This window comes from Exophiala bonariae (genome assembly GCF_035927105.1).
Source record: "Exophiala bonariae strain CCFEE 5792 chromosome Unknown scaffold_19, whole genome shotgun sequence".
Lineage (NCBI taxonomy): Eukaryota > Fungi > Ascomycota > Eurotiomycetes > Chaetothyriales > Herpotrichiellaceae > Exophiala > Exophiala bonariae.
In genome coordinates, this window is record NW_027042494.1 from 359,423 (window position 1) to 378,122 (window position 18,700).

Here is an 18,700-nt window from a genome sequence, read left to right on the forward strand (position 1 = left end):
GAGCCATATATACACCTTAGCCTTCGCTTATCGTTTCATCATATCATCATCCAATTTCAGACACGGTCATTCTAAAGAAACTCCCTCACAGCAACACAGAAGTTCATTCTCAATCCATGGCCACGCAGACGCCTCCCCCCACCCCTGATATTGTTCCGATTACAAGTCCACTTGCGAATCAGCGTCTCACAGTTGTCTCAAACAGGTTACCTGTCACAATAGAGAAAGGTAATGACGGAGAGTATACTTTCAAAGAATCGTGTGGAGGACTTGCTACAGGCATGAGTGGAGTCAAGCGGGAGTTCGACATGATCTGGTATGGCTGGCCCGGTGCCGAAATACCTTTGGAGGAAGAATCAAAGATCAGTCAAGCTTTGCTGGACCAACACAACGCGGTACCAGTTCCTTTGGGTGAAGATCTCGCCGAAGCATATTACAATGGGTTTTCAAGTATGCTCCTTTGATTAATTCATAACTTCATACAGCTAAGGACGTCACAGACTCCACTCTCTGGCCACTATTTCACTATCAACCCAATTCTATGCGATTCCTTCGGGATGAATGGAAAGCCTATTGCCAAGTCAACCACATTTTTGCCGAAAAACTTGCGAAGGAGATCAGTGACGGAGACGTTGTTTGGATCCACGACTATCACCTTATGCTCTTACCTCAAATGCTTTCTGATGCAGCCAGAAAGCTCAGCAAGACAATCACAATTGGTTTTTTCTTGCATATACCCTTTCCTAGTGGAGATATGTTCAAGGTACTTCCTGTTTGGCGTGAGATTCTAGAGGGCCTGGTCGGTTGCAAGACTATCGGCTTTCATACGGAGGCTTACGCTCAGAATTTTGCCCGAACCTGTTGCGACTATTTGTAATGGAACATTGAGTCTCTTTTGAGCGAACTTCTAGCTAACGTCCAATCAGGGATTTCAACCAGTGCCAGAATGGGGTAGAAAGATATGGTAAAGTGGTTAGACTTGGAGTTTACCCAATTGGGATAGACGTGCCTAAATTTCTTGATCATGTTGGATCTGAGTCAACCTCTTCACAAATAAGAGACCTGCGAAGCGAGTACAATGTTGAGAAACTGGTCATTGGTGTTGACAGGCTCGATTACACGAAAGGTATTCCACAAAAGATCACAGCATTCGAGCAGTTTTTGGAGACATATCCCCAAAATATTGGACGAATCAGCATGATCCAAATTGCCATTCCAAGCAGGGAAAGCGTACAAGACTACAAAGATCTTGCGATCAATCTTCATGAACAAGTCAAAACCCTCAACCAAAGATTCGGTAATTCATATCTCTGAGCGTTTAGAAAGTGCGAGCCCAGAAACAACTACTGACAATCTGTAGGAACTGCTGACTATAAGCCTGTCCACTTCTTGCACCAAAGTGTGCCATTTGAGCAGCTCATAGCTATGTACGCCGCTTCAGATATCTGCCTTGTCTCTTCTATTCGCGACGGCTTGAATCTAGTCTCATACGAGTATGTGGCCACACAACGGAACCTGGATGGTGTACTTCTCCTGTCAGAATTTGCTGGCGCTGCGGATCTGTTGGAAGGGGCAGTGCTATTCAACCCCTGGGACACAGAATGCATTGTGAAGGCCTTGAACCGTGGAGTAACTATGGGGGCGGAAGAGCGTAGGACCAACCAGAAAAAATCGGAGAAGCACGTCCTTCAGAATTCGAGGTAAGTCAAGGATGTACTGCCGCTGCCCTTGAACAGGGATATTATTAACAAAGTTCGTGTTAGTTCGGCATGGGGCCTCTCTTTCATGAAGGACCTCAACTCGAATACGAGTTGTTTCTGATCTGTCTGTTGGTGGTTGAGTCTACGTTGTGAAGTCACGACCGACGAATAAACCTACGAGGCAAGACCTCAGATTTCATTTTTAATTGTGCCCCATATCAAGGTTGGATCCAGGACTGGGCGAAGGCGCGATGTTTCGTGATGGGCCTCAATTCTAGACAGCGATTATTAGATCTCAGCATAGAGTGTTTTGCCTGTTCGATTATATCCATGTGAAGATCGTGTATCATTTGCTGTAAACTGTGGGATTGTAAAATGTCTGTATTTTTCCGTTCAAAGAGGTCCGGACATGCTTACGCTCAGATTTGACAAAATGCGAACTGCGCTGAAGATTTGTCGAAGACAGTTTACAACACATCGTTCTCAGCTTCTTGTTTTACTTCCTCGCGGAATAATTAACGATGCTGTTAGGAACTAGAAACTCAATAATTTGCTTTGATTCTCAGCGGAATATTGATTTATGACTACAAAAACTTCTCTTGTTTCATATGATCCGTTGAATCATGATTCACCTGTTAGAAGTATTTGCTTTGAGGGTATCTTAGTTTGTACTATTGTTGCTTAAATTGGCGCTTTCCTGGGGATGGGATGTTGAAGCATACTGAGCTGGCATGAAAACCCGTTTCCGCTTTAATGATTGACTGAAAACAACAACATGGTATCGCTGTCTCAATCTACGTATATTTCTAATCAGTCTAAATAGCTAACATGCCTGAGACCTAGTCAAAAAACAGAAAACTCCTTTTTAGGTTAGGGTGTCCATTTCACTTTCCTCTTCCGAAGTTCAATATTCTGCGTCGTTTATCAAGTACGAATACCCCGCAGATACCTGGAGGTGGAGACTTCTTCGTGTAATGAGTTCGAAGTTTACAGATAGTATGAAACCTCAGAACTCCTATCCTTGAACGGAGTCGAGGCGTGGACCATGTGTGCCGATCTTCACAGTCCTACAAAGGGACACTGCATCGTTTTCTCTACGAACAACTCGGCGGAAAAAAGTTCTGGTCATGTCGGAGTATGTAGCAAGTCAATGAGGCCTGAGGCCTGCTCCGTCGAAAACTTTGCTTCTAGCAAGCCTCTTTGACCACTAGGACCCACTGGCCATCATTAAGGCCATTTCCTATTGGGGCGACTTGAGCGAATAAGCATCGCGCTCCCCGAGGATTGCTGGCTAAAGCTTCCGGGATACGAAATACTAAATACTGTGGCAAAATTTCATGTGCGCGTGAATACGGATCTCGCAGCACCGTTAGGTATGAATCTCTCCTTCCCAGATCTGCGATATCACACTTGGTGGAATGCGCATGATCAGATCGGCATATTCATCGCCCTATTCGCGTAGGTTTCTAAACCACATGCGGTTGCCAATCATGGACAATGCCGAGGAAACGTCTTGGATCTAAGGTGGCTGTCAAAACCTCTAATAAGTGGACCAGTTGATAAGGTCGGAAGCTACCCCGAGGAGCCGAGTACCTTCGTACATACGGCTAGTAAACGCCATCGTGGAGTTCGGACCAAATACCCCCTGGGGTTTCTACACTCTTATGACGTTTTGAGCGCCCTGCAGATATTCTCGGCTTAATTTTCCACTGAGCAATCAGTGGCATCAACTCGAGTCCACAAATCTTTAGAGATTGAGTTGACTGGGAACAAAAGCAAGGCCCTCAACACGAGGCACCTGACACGGCGCTGACGGATGGGCATCCTTGCAAAACTCTCTACACCTGGCTTCGTTCAGGATTGCCCCAAACCATGTGGCGTAAATCCGAACCCTCTTCGACGCTATTCAGCAGAATGAAATCTCGTATTTAATCTCTACTTAGCCATTTGGAATCAGTAGCACGGCTTCGATAGGAAGACGAATATATGCTCAGTGTAATGATGAAGCCGGAAAAATCATCAACTAAACAGCAACGACTGTCTTCCACTACGTGCGAACTATGCAAGACTAGACACCAGAAATGCAGTAAAAACAAGCCAACATGTCACTACTGTCGGATGAGAGCCGTTGACTGTGTGTATCTTGACGTACCAACACAGAAAAACACTCTTTCCACCAATCAACGTGAAAAAAATCTGCTAAACACCACAACATCGGCCAGGGTCTCGATAACTACCGATGGCAAGAGAGCTGGCGAAACTCCGTCTGTATCTGCCATTGAAAAGCAGGACAGCAATGTATCCAGATATGGTGTAAGTGGACATCTTTTACACACGTCTTTATGCTAAATACTGGCAGCAAGCCTTGGACTCTCCATACTCGAACAACGATACCTTTACCGACGAAAGTACTGAAGCGATGAGTTCATCGTCGGCCTCATTTTTATCTGTGGAGCAGCAGTCTTGTAAAGCAAGCTCTACAGATTTCCTGGTTGATGTCTTGGCATCATATTGCGCGGACAAGTCACTTGGAGACAAAGCCTGTTTCCCAAAAGAAAATGACGAATCAGGCTCTACCTCGTCACCATTGAGCGCGATTTCAGCTTACAAGAGTGCCACGCCTTTAGAAGAGCAACTTCCCGACAAATTCACTGCCCAAGGTTGGTTGACCAATTTTCTAAGAGGGCCAAATGTTTTATTCAGAATCTGTAACGAGGCCGAAACTTGGAAGCTTCTGGACTCGATCTACGCGAATGATTGCGTCGCCCATACATCAAAATGTTCTTTCTGGCTGCAGTTGGCCATTGGATGTCAAATGACAAGCCCCACGGCAAATGGGATCCATGCTAAGCTTTTCGCAAGTGGGCACCAGTATCTCGAATGGTGCATTGAGCAAGCAGATGAGGTATCTCCATTCTGGATGGTGAACCCGCTGATGCTTGCCTGTCTCTATACCGTCAGTCATAAGCCGAGGAGTTGTTGGCTTACACTTGGTACTGCAATTCGACTTGCTCAAGTGCATAAAGTAGACTGCGAATGGGAAAGCCGCGGAAGTCTTTCGAAAGGCGAGTACGAGCGGCGGAGAGAGGTTTGGCGTGCCATGATCTCACTAGATGCGTATGTATACTTGCTGAAGGATAATCGATCTTGACTGATATCTTTTAGATGGCTGTCTATCACACTTGGTGAGTCTCCACAAATCACCCAGAAAGCGACACAAGATTTATTTTGTAAAGGTAAGAACGAGATCGTGTGGCTTAGCGAACTGCATTACTAAATGTTGTACAGATGACGCCGCAAGAACTTGCTCTTCCGAATGATAGTATCGAGGTCAACCTCGCCAAATTGGCCGTATTGATCAGCCGCTTCCAGGCGAGTCTCTCCCAGGTTCAAAGGAATGCTGGTGATAAAGAGTCATTCTTCCGTACACTTGAAGCATGGGCATCACAGCTACCACAGAATCTACGATACTCGGCAAATACCAACGATTCGCCCTCATCACAAGACGTGGAGGCGGCCTCTGTAAGTGAAATACCCCGGATCCAGGGGAGATGAGTACTAAGAGCCCCAGCTCTATTTGGAAATGTTCTATTTTGCATCGATAATGGCGTTGAGTAAGGCGGAGTTTTTCGCTTCATTATCTGCAGATATGGGTTATGTGCCGCACAACCGCCTGTATTCTCAAACTTGGTATGATTGGCCCTCTTTCCGAATAGCGCCAGCAAATAACCCCAGATTGGCAGCATTGATGCTTCCGCTGCGATGGCTCACATAGCATCAACGATGCTGGACCGTGGATTTCTCGTCAAGGGTGACTGGTGCGTTATGTGAGTACATCTGGGACATCGAACGTGATAGTAGTGTTTAACGTCCTACGCTTCAGGACCCTCTTGTATCACGCTGGTCTCGTGCTAGTCTTGAGTCTCAAGGTGCCAAGAATCTCTGTGCGCTACAAGCTCCAGCGTGTCAGAAGACCCTGTTCACAACAACAGAGTCTTGAGGCAAGCATAAACGTTCTATCTGTTTGCGGCCCCCACAATCCCCTGGCAAGACAGTTCTGTGCGGTCTTGTGCTATTATCGGAATCTACTCAGCAGTGATGAAGAAGCTGGAGCTGCTCGTACCACCCGCACCGATAGCTCCATAATGGACTACTGGTCGCCTACTATGGCATCTCCGACAGGTCTGACCATGACTACCGCGGCCCCTATTTCGTCCTCAAGTTCGAGTTTCTCGAACACTCCCTCTTCAGCGTTGTTTTATCCACATTTCTCGTCGGCCGAAATAAAAGCAACGCCTGTCCTAAACGACTCTACGTACAACGATTTGTCTCAGTCAGCAGACGCAACTTACGCTCAGTTGTCGATTCAAGACCCAGACTGGGTTGAAGGAATGACGACAATGCTGAACCATGGGACAAATTATTCCTTTGAAATGGAACCACCCTCTCAATCAGCTTATATTACTCCTTACTATGGTTACTATGGCCATCCATTGCCCTTTACACAGCCGTAACACAAGCCGCACAAGTCCAGGCGAATGGTCTGCGACAACCCCACTATTTAACATGGCTAACAGTCGTTTCTGCTGAGTTCTGTACCTCCAACATTGTGTAAAAGTATCGAAGCCTTGAGACTACTTTGCACATGTGGATGAAAGCTTCCTCGCTGGAGTCTGTACATAGCTAGTTCTAATACTGCTGTCATAATGACACGCGGATTTATACCCGGAGCTTTCCGAGGACTTCCGGATTCCCGATCAAGGTGAGCCTTTAAAAGAATGAAATGCTATTGAAATATACACAGAACTAGGGCGAAGATATGTTCGTCAACGACAATAGACATACAAATGACCATTCGCTAGGACGAGTCAGGGACAGTGAGCGACTGATGCGCAAGTTTCTGGAGAGCTATGGTCCGTAGAACCACGTTCCCGAGATAGATATACTGTAGAAATGGTAGGGTCGAAGCACGAATCTCGCGAAAGGCGGATAGATTACGGTCTATTTGATAATGGCTTGGTCAATTCACCTACAATCCAGTCTAGGTGGGCTCTGGCGGCATAGAAATAACATCTCTATTCTCGAGTCAGGCTACCCTAGTCTTATTGGACATATACAGTATTATTGATCCGGGCTAACTTTTAAGAATACGGATAATAATGAAAATGTGAATAATGATGACGACGACGACGAGCAGGAGGAGCAGGACTACGAAGAATAAGAAGATAAGGAGGAGAGTCGATAGCATCAAACTCAAGGTGTTTCGATTGAGGTGTAAGGTCTGTACATCCTCATCGCTATAGGCATCCTATAAGGCTACTAGAAAGCTAATCAGATGGCAAATTCAACTGGAATTTATTCCTCTATAGCATACGCCATTTGCCAATCGTCGCCGTCGATTACAGAATCTACAGAATTCCTGGATCGACCTAGCCACCACCCAATAGACTTAGCAATTCGTCACCTCTATATATTCTTGCTCACACCAGACAGAGACACCTCTCAGTGAGGAGACCGCATAGGATATAGTGTCGATTCGCCTCGTGCTAGCCTCAAGGAATTTCATAAGCACGGGATAATGGTCTCTAATTCCTCTACGCGATGAGGACTGGTTACAATTCCTATAAGAATCCTTACACACCTTGATCTAGTTCATCTGGCCCTAAATCACTCGGAAAACCCTCAAGACCACTTGCTGCTCAGTTCCATTTTCAATAGAATGTCCTTGTGTTGCCAGTCAGTATTTTTGTGGGGGCTTCGCGAGGCTGCGCAAGGCTCGTCGTCGACGGAAGAAGATTGTTCCATCCAACAATTCGAAATGCAACCTTTACGAGAAAAAGTCGGGAAATAAGACAGCTTGAGACGTAAGGCTCTATATGGCCTACCATACCCACAGGCTTGAGTGGAGAAATTTATCGGTGGGAGTGCTTTGCATACTGCACAGACGGAATTGGGGACTCCGACTGGTTTGACCAGGCTTCATCCACAGCGTACCATAGGTCTTGTGCTCTACCGTAGGAGAGTATTCATTCGTTGTCGAACTCTGCAAAGAGTTCTACCGCGGTAGACTAGACAGACTTCTCTTTCCAGTGAAGGTCTTGCCAGGCATTGATCATTCATAGACAGTGCTATCAAAATAAATCATCATTGTATCATGCTGTCTCGGGCTTTTTCGATTCTTGCAAAAGAAGGAATTATTACTGTACAAGTGATTCATCGAGCTTCTTGGCGAGCTCGGAATTGCTGTCCTCCCGGGCCAGCCTCCAGAAAGGAAGTCATCTTGCGTCGTATTGTGTCTCTTCACTCAGCAACGTGATCATGTGTTGCTCCTCCGGTAACTCCATCCTTGTCCACAATATTCATAACCAGACCGGACCCTTCTCCAGTACTTGTCTTCTCCACTTATTCTTCAATCTTCCCCATCACCATTTCAAATCTGCAAGGTTGCTCGGCCGCAGGTCATATTGATCCGATGAGGATTCGGCAACGAGCGTGATATGACTTTGATTTAATCATCATCACCAACCTGACGAGGTCAGCCAAGTCATTTATGCTTCATCGTCGTCACCAACTCTGAGAGTTCCTTGGTTTCCAAAGCCATTGGACCAAAATCCCTCGAGTGAGGGAGATCTGCAATGTGTCAGTCATTGTGCCATTGCACAACAGGAATGGGATGGAACATACGTGCTTGACATGCTGTCATGGGTGAACAAAAGCCAGAAACCAAAGACCTAGTTCGAGTTAGCAGGGAGTAATGTACCAGAGTTGTGAAACTAACTGGTTTGGCAAGAATATCGAGGACAGCATAAGCGAGGATTTCAGCATCAACTCCAATGATGTGGGCACCCTCAGAAAGGGCCCAAATGCTGTGAAATGTGTGAGTTTTGGCTCTTCCACCTTTGACATTTAGTTACTCACATTGGGTAGACGGTCCAGACGATGAGAGTGAATCCAGCAATGGAACCATAGAAAGCCTTGGTCTTGCTATCCTTGTTGGCAACTGCGGTACGGCCAGCAGAAGCAAGCTGATAGACAATGACGAGATAGGCAATACAGGCCCACGCATACCATCCCCACTTGGCCCCATCAGTCTTGCCATAAGCAGCAAAGAGACCGGTCAAAATCATGATAACATCGGCAATGACTGCAACGAGAATATTGGCACCGCTGAGACCAGCCAGAAGAGCAAGATCGAGAAGTAGAAGTGGGGTGGTGACACTCCAGTCGACGTATCGGGCCCAGTAAACTTGGCGGTAGTAGTCCTGGTGAGTGTCTGGGACCTTCTTGTGAGTTTCGGTGACAGTGTATCCGTGGTAGTTGATTCCATCACCCGTGGCCATGGCGAAGTACGAGAGGAATGCAAATGTGGTGATCAAAGCTGTCAAGATGTGGAAAAGACGTTTTTGCTGAGAAGGTTAATGTCAAGTTTAGATGTTCTGATGGCTCTGTCAACTCACAACTGGAACACGGAATGCCATGGCATAGAAGGCAATTGAGGATAGTGCCATCAACACAACCACAACCCTACAGAGCGGTTAGAGGGGTTTGGACAGGACGTGTTGATTCGGCAGCTTACCATAGAGTTCTTTGACCAGTATCACCGGCATTGACGAAGATGGGAGGGGTTGGGATGACAGTGGGAATTGGGGCCACCGAAGTGGTAGCAGATGCTGATTTGATCATATCTGGGTGAACAATCATGTTGACGGCTTTGTGGAGTACAAGGACGAAAGAGAGTAGAGGGATCTTAGAGAAACAGAGCAGCGGCTCTGAATCGTTGAAGAGATGGATAGGTGTTTTTGCTTGAGAAAAAGCAAAAGAAGGTTGAAGAGGAGGAGAGGAGAGAAAGAAAGGCAGCAGTCAAAAACGAAATGAATGAATGGTACAAGAGCTCGAAGGGCAAGAAGTGACTAGCCTTGACCGGGACGATGACGGAAAGCACGTTCAAAGTTGGAGAGCTCTTTGACCGTTTCAGCAATGTCGTGCAGGCAGGGAGGGCAAGAAGTGGGCAGCAGCGCCTTGTTTTGCATTGAGAGCTCCATAGCTCCTGCCTGGTGTCATGGCATAGTTCAATGGGACTGGTGGGAACTTTTTCTTACTCCTCACCAGATTTCAGGCGTGTTTCTGTCCGTGTCAGCTGGCTACAAGCTGTGCAACACGTTGCGGGGGAGTCAATGTATAATTTGACCACCGAGGCAGGGGGAGGCATGTCGATGAGATCAGACCGTGGTCGACGTGTAACAGCCGTCCAATCAGACAATTACCAGCCACGCTGTCTAGCCCTCATAAGGCACTGGCGTCGGGTATTCCCGTCGCTATGACGAGAGAATATGCAAGAAGCCTCGATCTGCTTCACCCACTGAAGGATGCACATCTGCCCACAGGTCGACCTGTTAGAACGGCTTATGGGTGATGCATTGACATGCTGGTGTGACAACGATGCCCGAGGGGCCTGGCCTGGCCTTTTGCAACGAGTGCGGCACGAGGTTGGGGGTTGAAGGGCAGGCAAGGTCACCTTCCATGTACGATGCGGTACATTGGTACTTCACACCCTGGTCAAGTCAGAAGCTAACGTTGGAGCTATGCACAAAACGTCCCTTCATGACGTTTGAGAGGAACCTGGGCTAGAACCATTGTGGCTCAAGCTGTCCTCACTGTCAGATCGACGTTGACAAGAAATGAAGCACATGTGAATCACGGATGGTGCATAATTAATACCGATCGGTCACTTCCATCCATGTTCTAACGCCTGGTGAGTCAAACGGTGTGCATCAAAAAATATCTGCAACTGCAGCTGCAGCCTCGATTAATCTTAGTCATGCAGCCAAAAGCCGCTTACCCCGCAAACCTCCCACACGAATTATGCAGCTAAATATGTGGACAGAGTAGAATTGCTGTCGATCAAGCTTTTGGTGAACAATCCAAATCCCATGACCATCGGTCTCGTCCATGGATTGATCGAGAGTGCTCTCGAGATTCAATGTAAGTGTCTGTTGAGGAAGGAGCATTCTTTATTTGTACAAGGGTATCTACATGATCCTGCCCCTCAGCTTTCCATGCAGCAGCAAACATCTGCACCACCAGTACTCGTACATCCCACGAGTCACAGGGGAAATTACTTTTCAAACTCCGCCACAGTATTGGTACATCTTCCACACAGCGGAAGGCCTGGCTTGCCCGCATCATCGCTAGGAACAACTTCGGCAACAGTAGGAGTAGACACTGCAGATTTCACCACGTACTTCCAGCAGCGGGCACATCTCTTCCCATCAGGACTTCGGACCACCGCAGTCCCAACCACGTTGTCCACTGGTAGCTCAATATGGCTCGAGTGTGCCCATTGAGCTCCAGATGTCTTGTCGGCTGCTTCTGAGAGCGTGCGAAATTCATTGTCTCTGACAACCTCCACCCCGGACACTACGAACATCTCTTTCCAACTCTCATCAGGTATCTGGGACACATCGATCTCTGGCTGGAGATACACCACGACATCCGATGCAAGTGATTGCCCCATTAATTTCTCCGAACGTGCTTTTTCCTGTGCCGCCTTGACGCCCGTGTTGATAGCAATAATGCTAGGCAACAAATCGCTCAACCCTTGATTCTGCCATTCTAACGGAGGCTCCGCCCATATTCGCTTCAATGGATGCTCAAGCTTGCTTTTATACTCTTCCGGGGTATGAGCCCAACTCTCTTCCACCAACAACGGCGCCACCGGAGCGAGCATTTCCTGAAAGTGACTCAAAATGTAGTGGAGCGTCGTCTGCGCACTCCTTCGTCTCGCACTCGTAGGCGAATCACAGTAAAGAACATCCTTGATCCCCTCAAAGTAGAACCCCGACAAATCCGTAGCAACCCACCGATTGATCGCCGTGACCGCCCTGTGGAACTCAAAGCTCGGATAGGCCTTCTGCACCGTACTCGACACACGGTGTAGCTGCAGCAGCGCGACTTGATCGAAAAAAGACAAGTCTTCATACGGCACAGCCTTGTCCAAGGTAAAGTCCTCTAGAAGCCCGAGCAGCAGCTTCATTGTGACGCGGTATTTATCCAGCGATGCGTGGATCGTCTTGACGACCGTCTCGCTGATGACCACGTCTTTCGTCCAATCGCTGCTCGCAACCCAGAGGCGCAGAGCGTCGGGCCCCAGAGGATGGTATTCCCGCGGTTTCTTGGAAGATTTAGACGCGACGACTTTCGGTCCCGAATTCATGCCCAGGATGATCTCCATGGGCGCGATCACATTGCCGAGGGATTTGCTCATCTTCTTGCCCTGCGCGTCGAGTGTGAAACCATGGGTAGCGAGAGTCTGGAAGGGGGCGTAGGAATTCGTGGCGTCGGGATACATGGATTTCTGATATGCGATGTGTGTGAGTAGACTCGATTGGAACCAGCCTCGATGTTGGTCAGTGCCTTCGACGTTGACGTCCGCAAGTGGTTTTGTCGGCGGCGAGCTCGGGTCAAGCATGGATGTCCAGCTCGTGCCGCTGTCGAACCACACGTCCATGGTGTCGGCTCCCCTTACGTAGTCTGCTGGATTCAAACCTGGAGCAATCCATGCCGGATCGTCTGGCGCATCAGACCACCACGCATCGATCCCACGGTCTTTAATGGTCGAAATGATATGCTGAATGCTCCCCCGATCAATCACAGCCTCGCCGGTTGTCTTGTGGTAGATCGCAGGGATCGGAACACCCCACGACCGCTGTCGGGAAATACACCATTCACTCCGATTTTCTACAAATGCACGCAGACGGGATCGGCCTGACTCCGGCACGAACTTCACAGGTTCCAATGCCTGGAGGGTGTCACTTTTGATCTTGGAAATATCCGTGAACCATTGTGCCGTCGCGCGTATCATTACGGGCTCCTTGGTCCTCCAGTCGATCGGATATTTGTGCTTGAAGGAATGGCTGTGCGCAAGTACCTTGTTTGCAGCAAGCAGATCCAGCACTGTTTGGTTCCCTACCTTGAACACTTCTTGGCCCTTGAGAACGGTCGGATCTAACGGGGAAGCGTTCTCGTCGAATCGACCACCGTTGTCCACTGGAGCCTTGACCGTTACGACTCCAGACCGGATCCACGGTTGCAATGCCTCGTAATCCTCCATGCCGTGTCCGGGTGCACAGTGCACCAAACCAGTACCGCTTTCCGCCGAGACAAAGTCGGCGTGAATGATAGGTCTGTTTTCTGCATCACTGCCGAATGCTGCCAGGCCGGAGTAGGTCGCCTTGAGCAGCAGATCGGGTGACACTCGTTCCGACACGACGTCAAGATGTTCGCTCAGGATCGATTTCATATACTCAATTCTCGAGCTTGCCACGACAAGCAACCCATTACTCGGAGACCTAATCAGCGAGTAATCCAATCCCTCATGAATCGCAATCGCCTGATTTGCCGGGACTGTCCAGGGCGTAGTGGTCCAGATCAAGAGGTACACCGGGCCCTCAACACCGGGGATCGCAGCAGCAAGTCGAAACTTCACAAACGCCGCTGTTGATACATGGTCCTCCTGGTACTCCAGCTCCGCCTCCGCGAGGGCCGTGCCCGATGAAGGCGACCAATAAACCGGTTTATTCTTCCTGTAGATCAGGCCATGCTCAGCCATAGCCTGGAAGACGGCCAATTGCCTCAGTTCAAAGTCTCTCTGCATGGTCGTCCAATGATTCGCCCAATCACCCATGACACCCCAGGAACGGAAGCCGGCCATCTGCTTCTCCACGGCCTTGTACGCGAACTTCCTTGCCGCTTTTCGGATCTTGACCGGGTCGATGCCCTGACCACGCTCCCATCCAGACGCCTCCAGGGCTTTCAGCTCGATCGGCAGGCCATGGCAGTCCCAGCCGGGTGTGTAGCTGATACGTTTTCCCTCTGCGAGCTTCGAGCGGCAGATAATGTCCTTGACGATCTTGTTGAGTGCGTGCCCGACATGCAGATCGCCGTTCGCGTAAGGTGGCCCATCATGGAGAACAAATGGATTCGAGGCTGGCCGTTCCTGGCGCTGCCATGCATACAGCTCGTCGGTGCATTTGGGGAGGAGTCTGGCAAGGTCGGCTGGGGGAGGGCGTGGAGGGAATTTCGAACTTGGCAGTCGTAGCGTGCTTTTCAGGTATTTGGCTGCGTCTTTGGCTGCATCTTTCGCAGCTTGGTTCATGACACCGCTGGCGACCTTCGACGCCCGTTCCAGTCTAAATATGTCATCAAATCTAAAAGGCACATGCAGATGGCGGTTGAGTTGGTGGAATTTATTTTTCTTGACCTGCGGCATGGCGTTGTCTACGGTGGACTTTACACATGAGAGCGCACTTTCAGATTGAGCATTTCGAAGGGCGAGGAGGACAGATGGGACCTATCACGAGACATGCAAGACATCAAAGAAGGGTTTTATGGTGAGGAGTGCATGTTGTGTCGTCAATATTCATTGGTATAAACAAGGGGAGATATTAACACAAGACGTGGACGCCCAAAAAGCCATACGCCGACGCTAAAGCCGAGATGTGGTATGCTCGCCAGCTGGGTAGTTCTTTGGCAGGATCGGAAAAGCAATACCTCAACATTGCAAGTAATCTCTTGCTGCTGAGCATCAACTGGAACCAGTCTTTCGAATTAGACCACTTGAAGCTGATACTCTTGATGCCCATTCACTGCAACATAAAGTTAGTCAATGTGATCTGACAAAATGGAACCCTTCAACTTACGTCCAGCTACCATCATAGACTCTGCGATCATTCTCCGATCCAAAATCCGCCTCCCTTAAAGCAGCCTCGATGACCGCCGCTGTGACACCTGTACCACAAGTTGTAATGATTGGTTTCTTGGGGTCAAGATTCTTTGATTCGAACACCTTTCGCAATTCTTCAGCAGGAAGCAGAGCTTTTGTCTCGGGGTCGAGAAGTTCCTGAAATGGAACACTGGTCGCACCAGGCATATGTCCAGAACTTAAGCCGGGTCGTGGTTCAGGATCAGTCCCGTCGAATCTACCTTTAGAACGTGCATCAAGTATGTGAAAATCCTCAGCACCTTCTTTACCGTGATCGTAACCAATTGTCTTCATCTCGGCATATTTCACCACCATATCTGTGTTGTAGCTGGGAGTAGGGTATTTGGTGATGTTTGGCACTTCCGGAGGACCTGTCTCCACTGGCAGACCTTCTTTGACCCATATCCGGAAGTTGTTCAACAGATGAACTTTGGGGTGGCCATAAACACGCATGGTCCACGCTACTCTTGGAGCCGAAAAGATACCCAACTCTTCTGTGTCGTAGACAACCAGCTCATCATCTCTCTTGATTCCCATTCGTGACATGGCGTCTGCAAATGCTTCGCAAGTGGGCAGCATATGTGGATAGTCCGACTCGGCGTCTTTGATTTCATCTATGTCAAAGAATCGTGCTGAGGGGATGCGCTTCTTCTTGAACGTCTCGAGACCAGTTCTCTTTTCCGGATCATTAGGCATGAACCATGCAGCACATATAGGAATGGTTTTCGGGGCGGTCGAAATGGTACTGGGAGCATTCTTGCTGAGAGCTTGATGGAGCTCTTGAGGCGTAACAAGATAGGAGGAGAATTTGCATCGTTGAAGAATGGAGAGTTTGCTGGCGGGCCGTGAAAAAGTAGCACGCCATATTGGCGACGATGCAATGATTATCGTCATCTTATCTGTAACAACTCTTTCATTGCCTGGCAATGAGGGCTGTTGGGATCAAGCAGATTGCCTTGATGGCAGCGGGCAAGAGTCGACTGTGCAGAGTCTAGTTAACCGGTAACGCTCATGCAAGGGTTTGATCGAATTAAGTTGGGATGGTGATGTCGTAAAAGGGTGGATGTGGAGCTTGGGAGATAGGACTCATTCTTCTTGGAGCTTTGGATTTTGGGTTGGAGAATGGATACCTAGGTGCCTCAGTCAGGTGGGGTTTGAAACCTGGTAGACGCCGGAACAACTTCGGCCAAACCTTTTTCCATTCTTCACGACTTTGGAAGGGACGATCGCCATCAACTGAATTCCGCGACTTCCTAATTGTAAACAATGACGCGTCTGTAAATGTTTTATTCACAACGTCTCTGTTTCTTCAGACATTCAGCGGACTTCGAACGTATCTCACCAAACACAAACATGAAAGTCAAGATCAAAACGTGGAACGCCGTTGCCACCTGGCGATGGAATTTGCCAGAGGATGAAGTTTGTGGTATTTGTCGAGTTCAATTTGACGGAACTTGCCCTACATGCAAGTTTCCTGGCGACGACTGTACTCTACTGATGGGAAAATGTGGTCACTCTTTCCACATGGTAAGGAACTTATGAAAACGCCGAGATCGTCGCGGTGCTAACTCTGGCAGCACTGTCTTCTCACCTGGATTCAGCAAGAGTCTTCCAAGGGTCTGTGTCCCATGTGCCGTCAAAGTATGCCTTGCCTAGTTTATCTTATGTTCGATGCTAACCGAGGCAGAATTTGAATGGAAACAAAGTGAAGACCAACAGCATCCACAGCAGCAGCAGTAACAACAAACTACGTGACAGACCACACTACCGTCGGTTAGACAGTCACATGTTTGTCGGCGTCTCAATTTCAAAATGGGCCAAAGTGAAACGTGACATTTGGTTCCAAAAGTACTACGAATCGCACGGTCGGTACGAGAACATGCTTTGAGCCAAGATTCTGGCCAATATCCGCAGTCTGTCAATATTGCAAACAAGAAATCCCTCTTTCGCCTATCGCCCTTCCCTATTGGTTAGTGTCAACCTAGCAATATCCGAACACGAGCCTCAGCCCTATCTCAACACGAACCGATACCGAAAGTTCAACGCTGGACAGAGTGCCTTGCATACCTTAGCATTGCTTGGCCACCGAATAACGTGGTCTCAATACTCAATAAGCTCTTATCATCATTCCAAGACACGCTTGAGCAAGCCCCTATTTGATTGCAAGGCATACTCTGCACTCTATCTTGACTCTTGAGACACCTAGTCCGCTTCTAATCTGTGGAGGAAAACCTATCACGAGAGCAGCCACGGATACAAAATGCAATTCTAGGGAAGATGGTTTTCACTGATGTGGCTCTTGAACCAAGACCTTTGGGACGCGAAATGTCGATTCAGCCTGTGAATTCCACTACCAACATTTGAGTGTCACCGGCATCTTGGCACGGGGTCCAGCAGGCAGCTAAGGCAACACGCTGCCAATGATGTATACTCATTTCTGAAATGAAGAAGTCCTCCTTGTCATGAACTTCTTCATTGAACAGAATTGATTCAGATCTAGAGTCTGCAGGAGGGTGTCAATACATGCCAGGATCAAGACTCATCTTGGTCTCAAATCCGCTACTAGTGGCCCTGAGACCCAAGAGCATCTTTTTAAGGAACCTCAATCTTGCGTTAGTGAAGTATCCTAGTGTTCAGCGTTGCTAGTTATCGAGAACTGCGCCTGGATCTATTCTTGATTATCATTTATACAATGTTTAGCTACGGTGGCTCGAAGTCTTGGGAAACTTTGTTCTTTCAATGATCATAATTGATAGGTCAATGTGTACCAAGCCACTATGTTGGACATATGAGAGATGAGGGCTCGTATTCCCCCTTTAACACAAGCCCTCCTCCACCAGGCTGACTCGGGACGGCTTTGGTCAACTTTGTCGATATCCTCCATATCATCGGGACACTATATATCACGCCTGCTACGGCTTGCGTAGGACAAATCTCAGACTCTTCAAACCAACTCTCCTTGTGCTCAAAGTCCTTTTCAACATTCTTATTCAATACTCGAAACTGTCGCCCCAATGCCTTCTCCGTCCATGTTCGCCATTATGGCACCTCTCATAGCACTCTCTACTCAAGTCAGGGCACAAGATTGTGGATGCAAGAGTTCTTCCTTATTATCATACCCAGTTTTCTAATCGAGTTTTAGCCTTCTTCGTTGCATTTGGCTATGCCGGCGCCAACAGCTATAACTGCAAACCTTCCGTGAGCGAGGTCATGAAGTACGACCTTGCATGGTACAATGGAACAACAACCCTCACCCTGACCGGCAATCCAAGTGAATGTCCCGATGTCACCTTTGAACCATTGAAGAACGACTTCGGAATTGGTGGAGTGACAGTGCCGGGAAACGCCAGTCTCGACCGATCCAAATACGACACCAATCCATACTACTTTAATTTCCCCAGCAAGACTGGTAAAGACATTCGAGTTTCATTCGAATCTAGTTCGGATTATTATTATGATGAAACCCAGTTCTGGGATCTTCAGGCTACCAAATCAGGTGATGGATATGATCTCACGGGACAATGGATAGGTACAAGACCTTCAGACAACAATTACTATCATCCAACCACAGCTTGCTGGAACGGTGGTGACTTTTGGCCCAATAATGGAGAGAAAAGCTCTGGTGAAACATGGCATTGGGACTTGACGGGACACATCTCACCTGATTCAGCATCAGTCACGATTGATATGACTTGGATCACTCAACCAGATGGTATCGAATGGCATACGATTATTCACTACAATGGAACTGCTTGGACCAAGGGGGCTCGTCTGGTCACTTCTGGGGACGCACCGACCAGTGATGCAGTCGTAAAGTCGGAAGATTCCGGCTCTGGCTCGAGTTCTGGGTCTGGCACAAGTGGTGCTGCTTCTACGGGTTCGACTTCTGCTCCCACAGCCACTGGTTCTGGAACGGCTACAAGCACAGGCAGTGCAAGTGGTGGTTCCTCTACCAATTCTGCATCGAGGGATTCTGTTGTGTACAGTCAATTTGCCATGTTTGGGAGCCTTGTTGGTTATCTGGCTTTCTTGTTTTAGATTAGATAGGGACATCTCTGGGTTTAATGTTAGAGGGCAGCATAAGGACGAGGCTGAAGCTCAGCCTGATCGAGTTTCACTGAAAGCGGCGTCACGTGGGCCCTCAGCTTGCAATGCCGCTTTAATGGTGGGACCACATTCGAGTGCTCGCATAAATCTCGTACTTGTCGATCTTTCACTCTCCAACTTTCGCTTGCTTGAC

The 18,700-nt window shown here is 48.3% G+C and overlaps 5 protein-coding genes across 5 annotated transcripts; 2 read left to right on the plus strand and 3 right to left on the minus strand.

The window, feature by feature from the left end:
• Positions 1 to 116: 116 nt before the first annotated feature.
• Positions 117 to 6,214, plus strand: LTR84_004360 (uncharacterized protein; the record flags this gene model as incomplete). The annotated part of the gene is made up of 11 exons (XM_064847937.1): positions 117 to 450; positions 501 to 873; positions 927 to 1,297; positions 1,361 to 1,700; positions 3,923 to 4,013; positions 4,060 to 4,817; positions 4,891 to 4,936; positions 4,989 to 5,222; positions 5,272 to 5,390; positions 5,444 to 5,527; positions 5,584 to 6,214. 11 exons carry the CDS (start codon positions 117 to 119, stop codon positions 6,212 to 6,214), a joined length of 3,381 nt encoding a protein of 1,126 aa, XP_064704476.1.
• A 2,034-nt stretch (positions 6,215 to 8,248) lies between these two features.
• Positions 8,249 to 9,401, minus strand: LTR84_004361 (uncharacterized protein; the record flags this gene model as incomplete). The annotated part of the gene is made up of 6 exons (XM_064847938.1): positions 8,249 to 8,330; positions 8,385 to 8,431; positions 8,479 to 8,566; positions 8,619 to 9,106; positions 9,158 to 9,224; positions 9,277 to 9,401. The coding sequence occupies 6 exons, from the start codon at positions 9,399 to 9,401 to the stop codon at positions 8,249 to 8,251; spliced, it is 897 nt and encodes a 298-aa protein (XP_064704477.1).
• A 1,414-nt stretch (positions 9,402 to 10,815) lies between these two features.
• LTR84_004362 (uncharacterized protein) lies at positions 10,816 to 13,968 on the minus strand (the record flags this gene model as incomplete). The annotated part of the gene is made up of 1 exon (XM_064847939.1): positions 10,816 to 13,968. One exon carries the CDS (start codon positions 13,966 to 13,968, stop codon positions 10,816 to 10,818), a length of 3,153 nt encoding a protein of 1,050 aa, XP_064704478.1.
• Positions 13,969 to 14,394: 426 nt separating this feature from the next.
• On the minus strand, positions 14,395 to 15,354 carry LTR84_004363 (uncharacterized protein; the record flags this gene model as incomplete). The annotated part of the gene is made up of 1 exon (XM_064847940.1): positions 14,395 to 15,354. The coding sequence occupies one exon, from the start codon at positions 15,352 to 15,354 to the stop codon at positions 14,395 to 14,397; it is 960 nt and encodes a 319-aa protein (XP_064704479.1).
• A 2,147-nt stretch (positions 15,355 to 17,501) lies between these two features.
• On the plus strand, positions 17,502 to 18,498 carry LTR84_004364 (uncharacterized protein; the record flags this gene model as incomplete). Its single annotated transcript, XM_064847941.1, has 2 exons — positions 17,502 to 17,547; positions 17,603 to 18,498. The coding sequence occupies 2 exons, from the start codon at positions 17,502 to 17,504 to the stop codon at positions 18,496 to 18,498; spliced, it is 942 nt and encodes a 313-aa protein (XP_064704480.1).
• Positions 18,499 to 18,700: the final 202 nt, after the last annotated feature.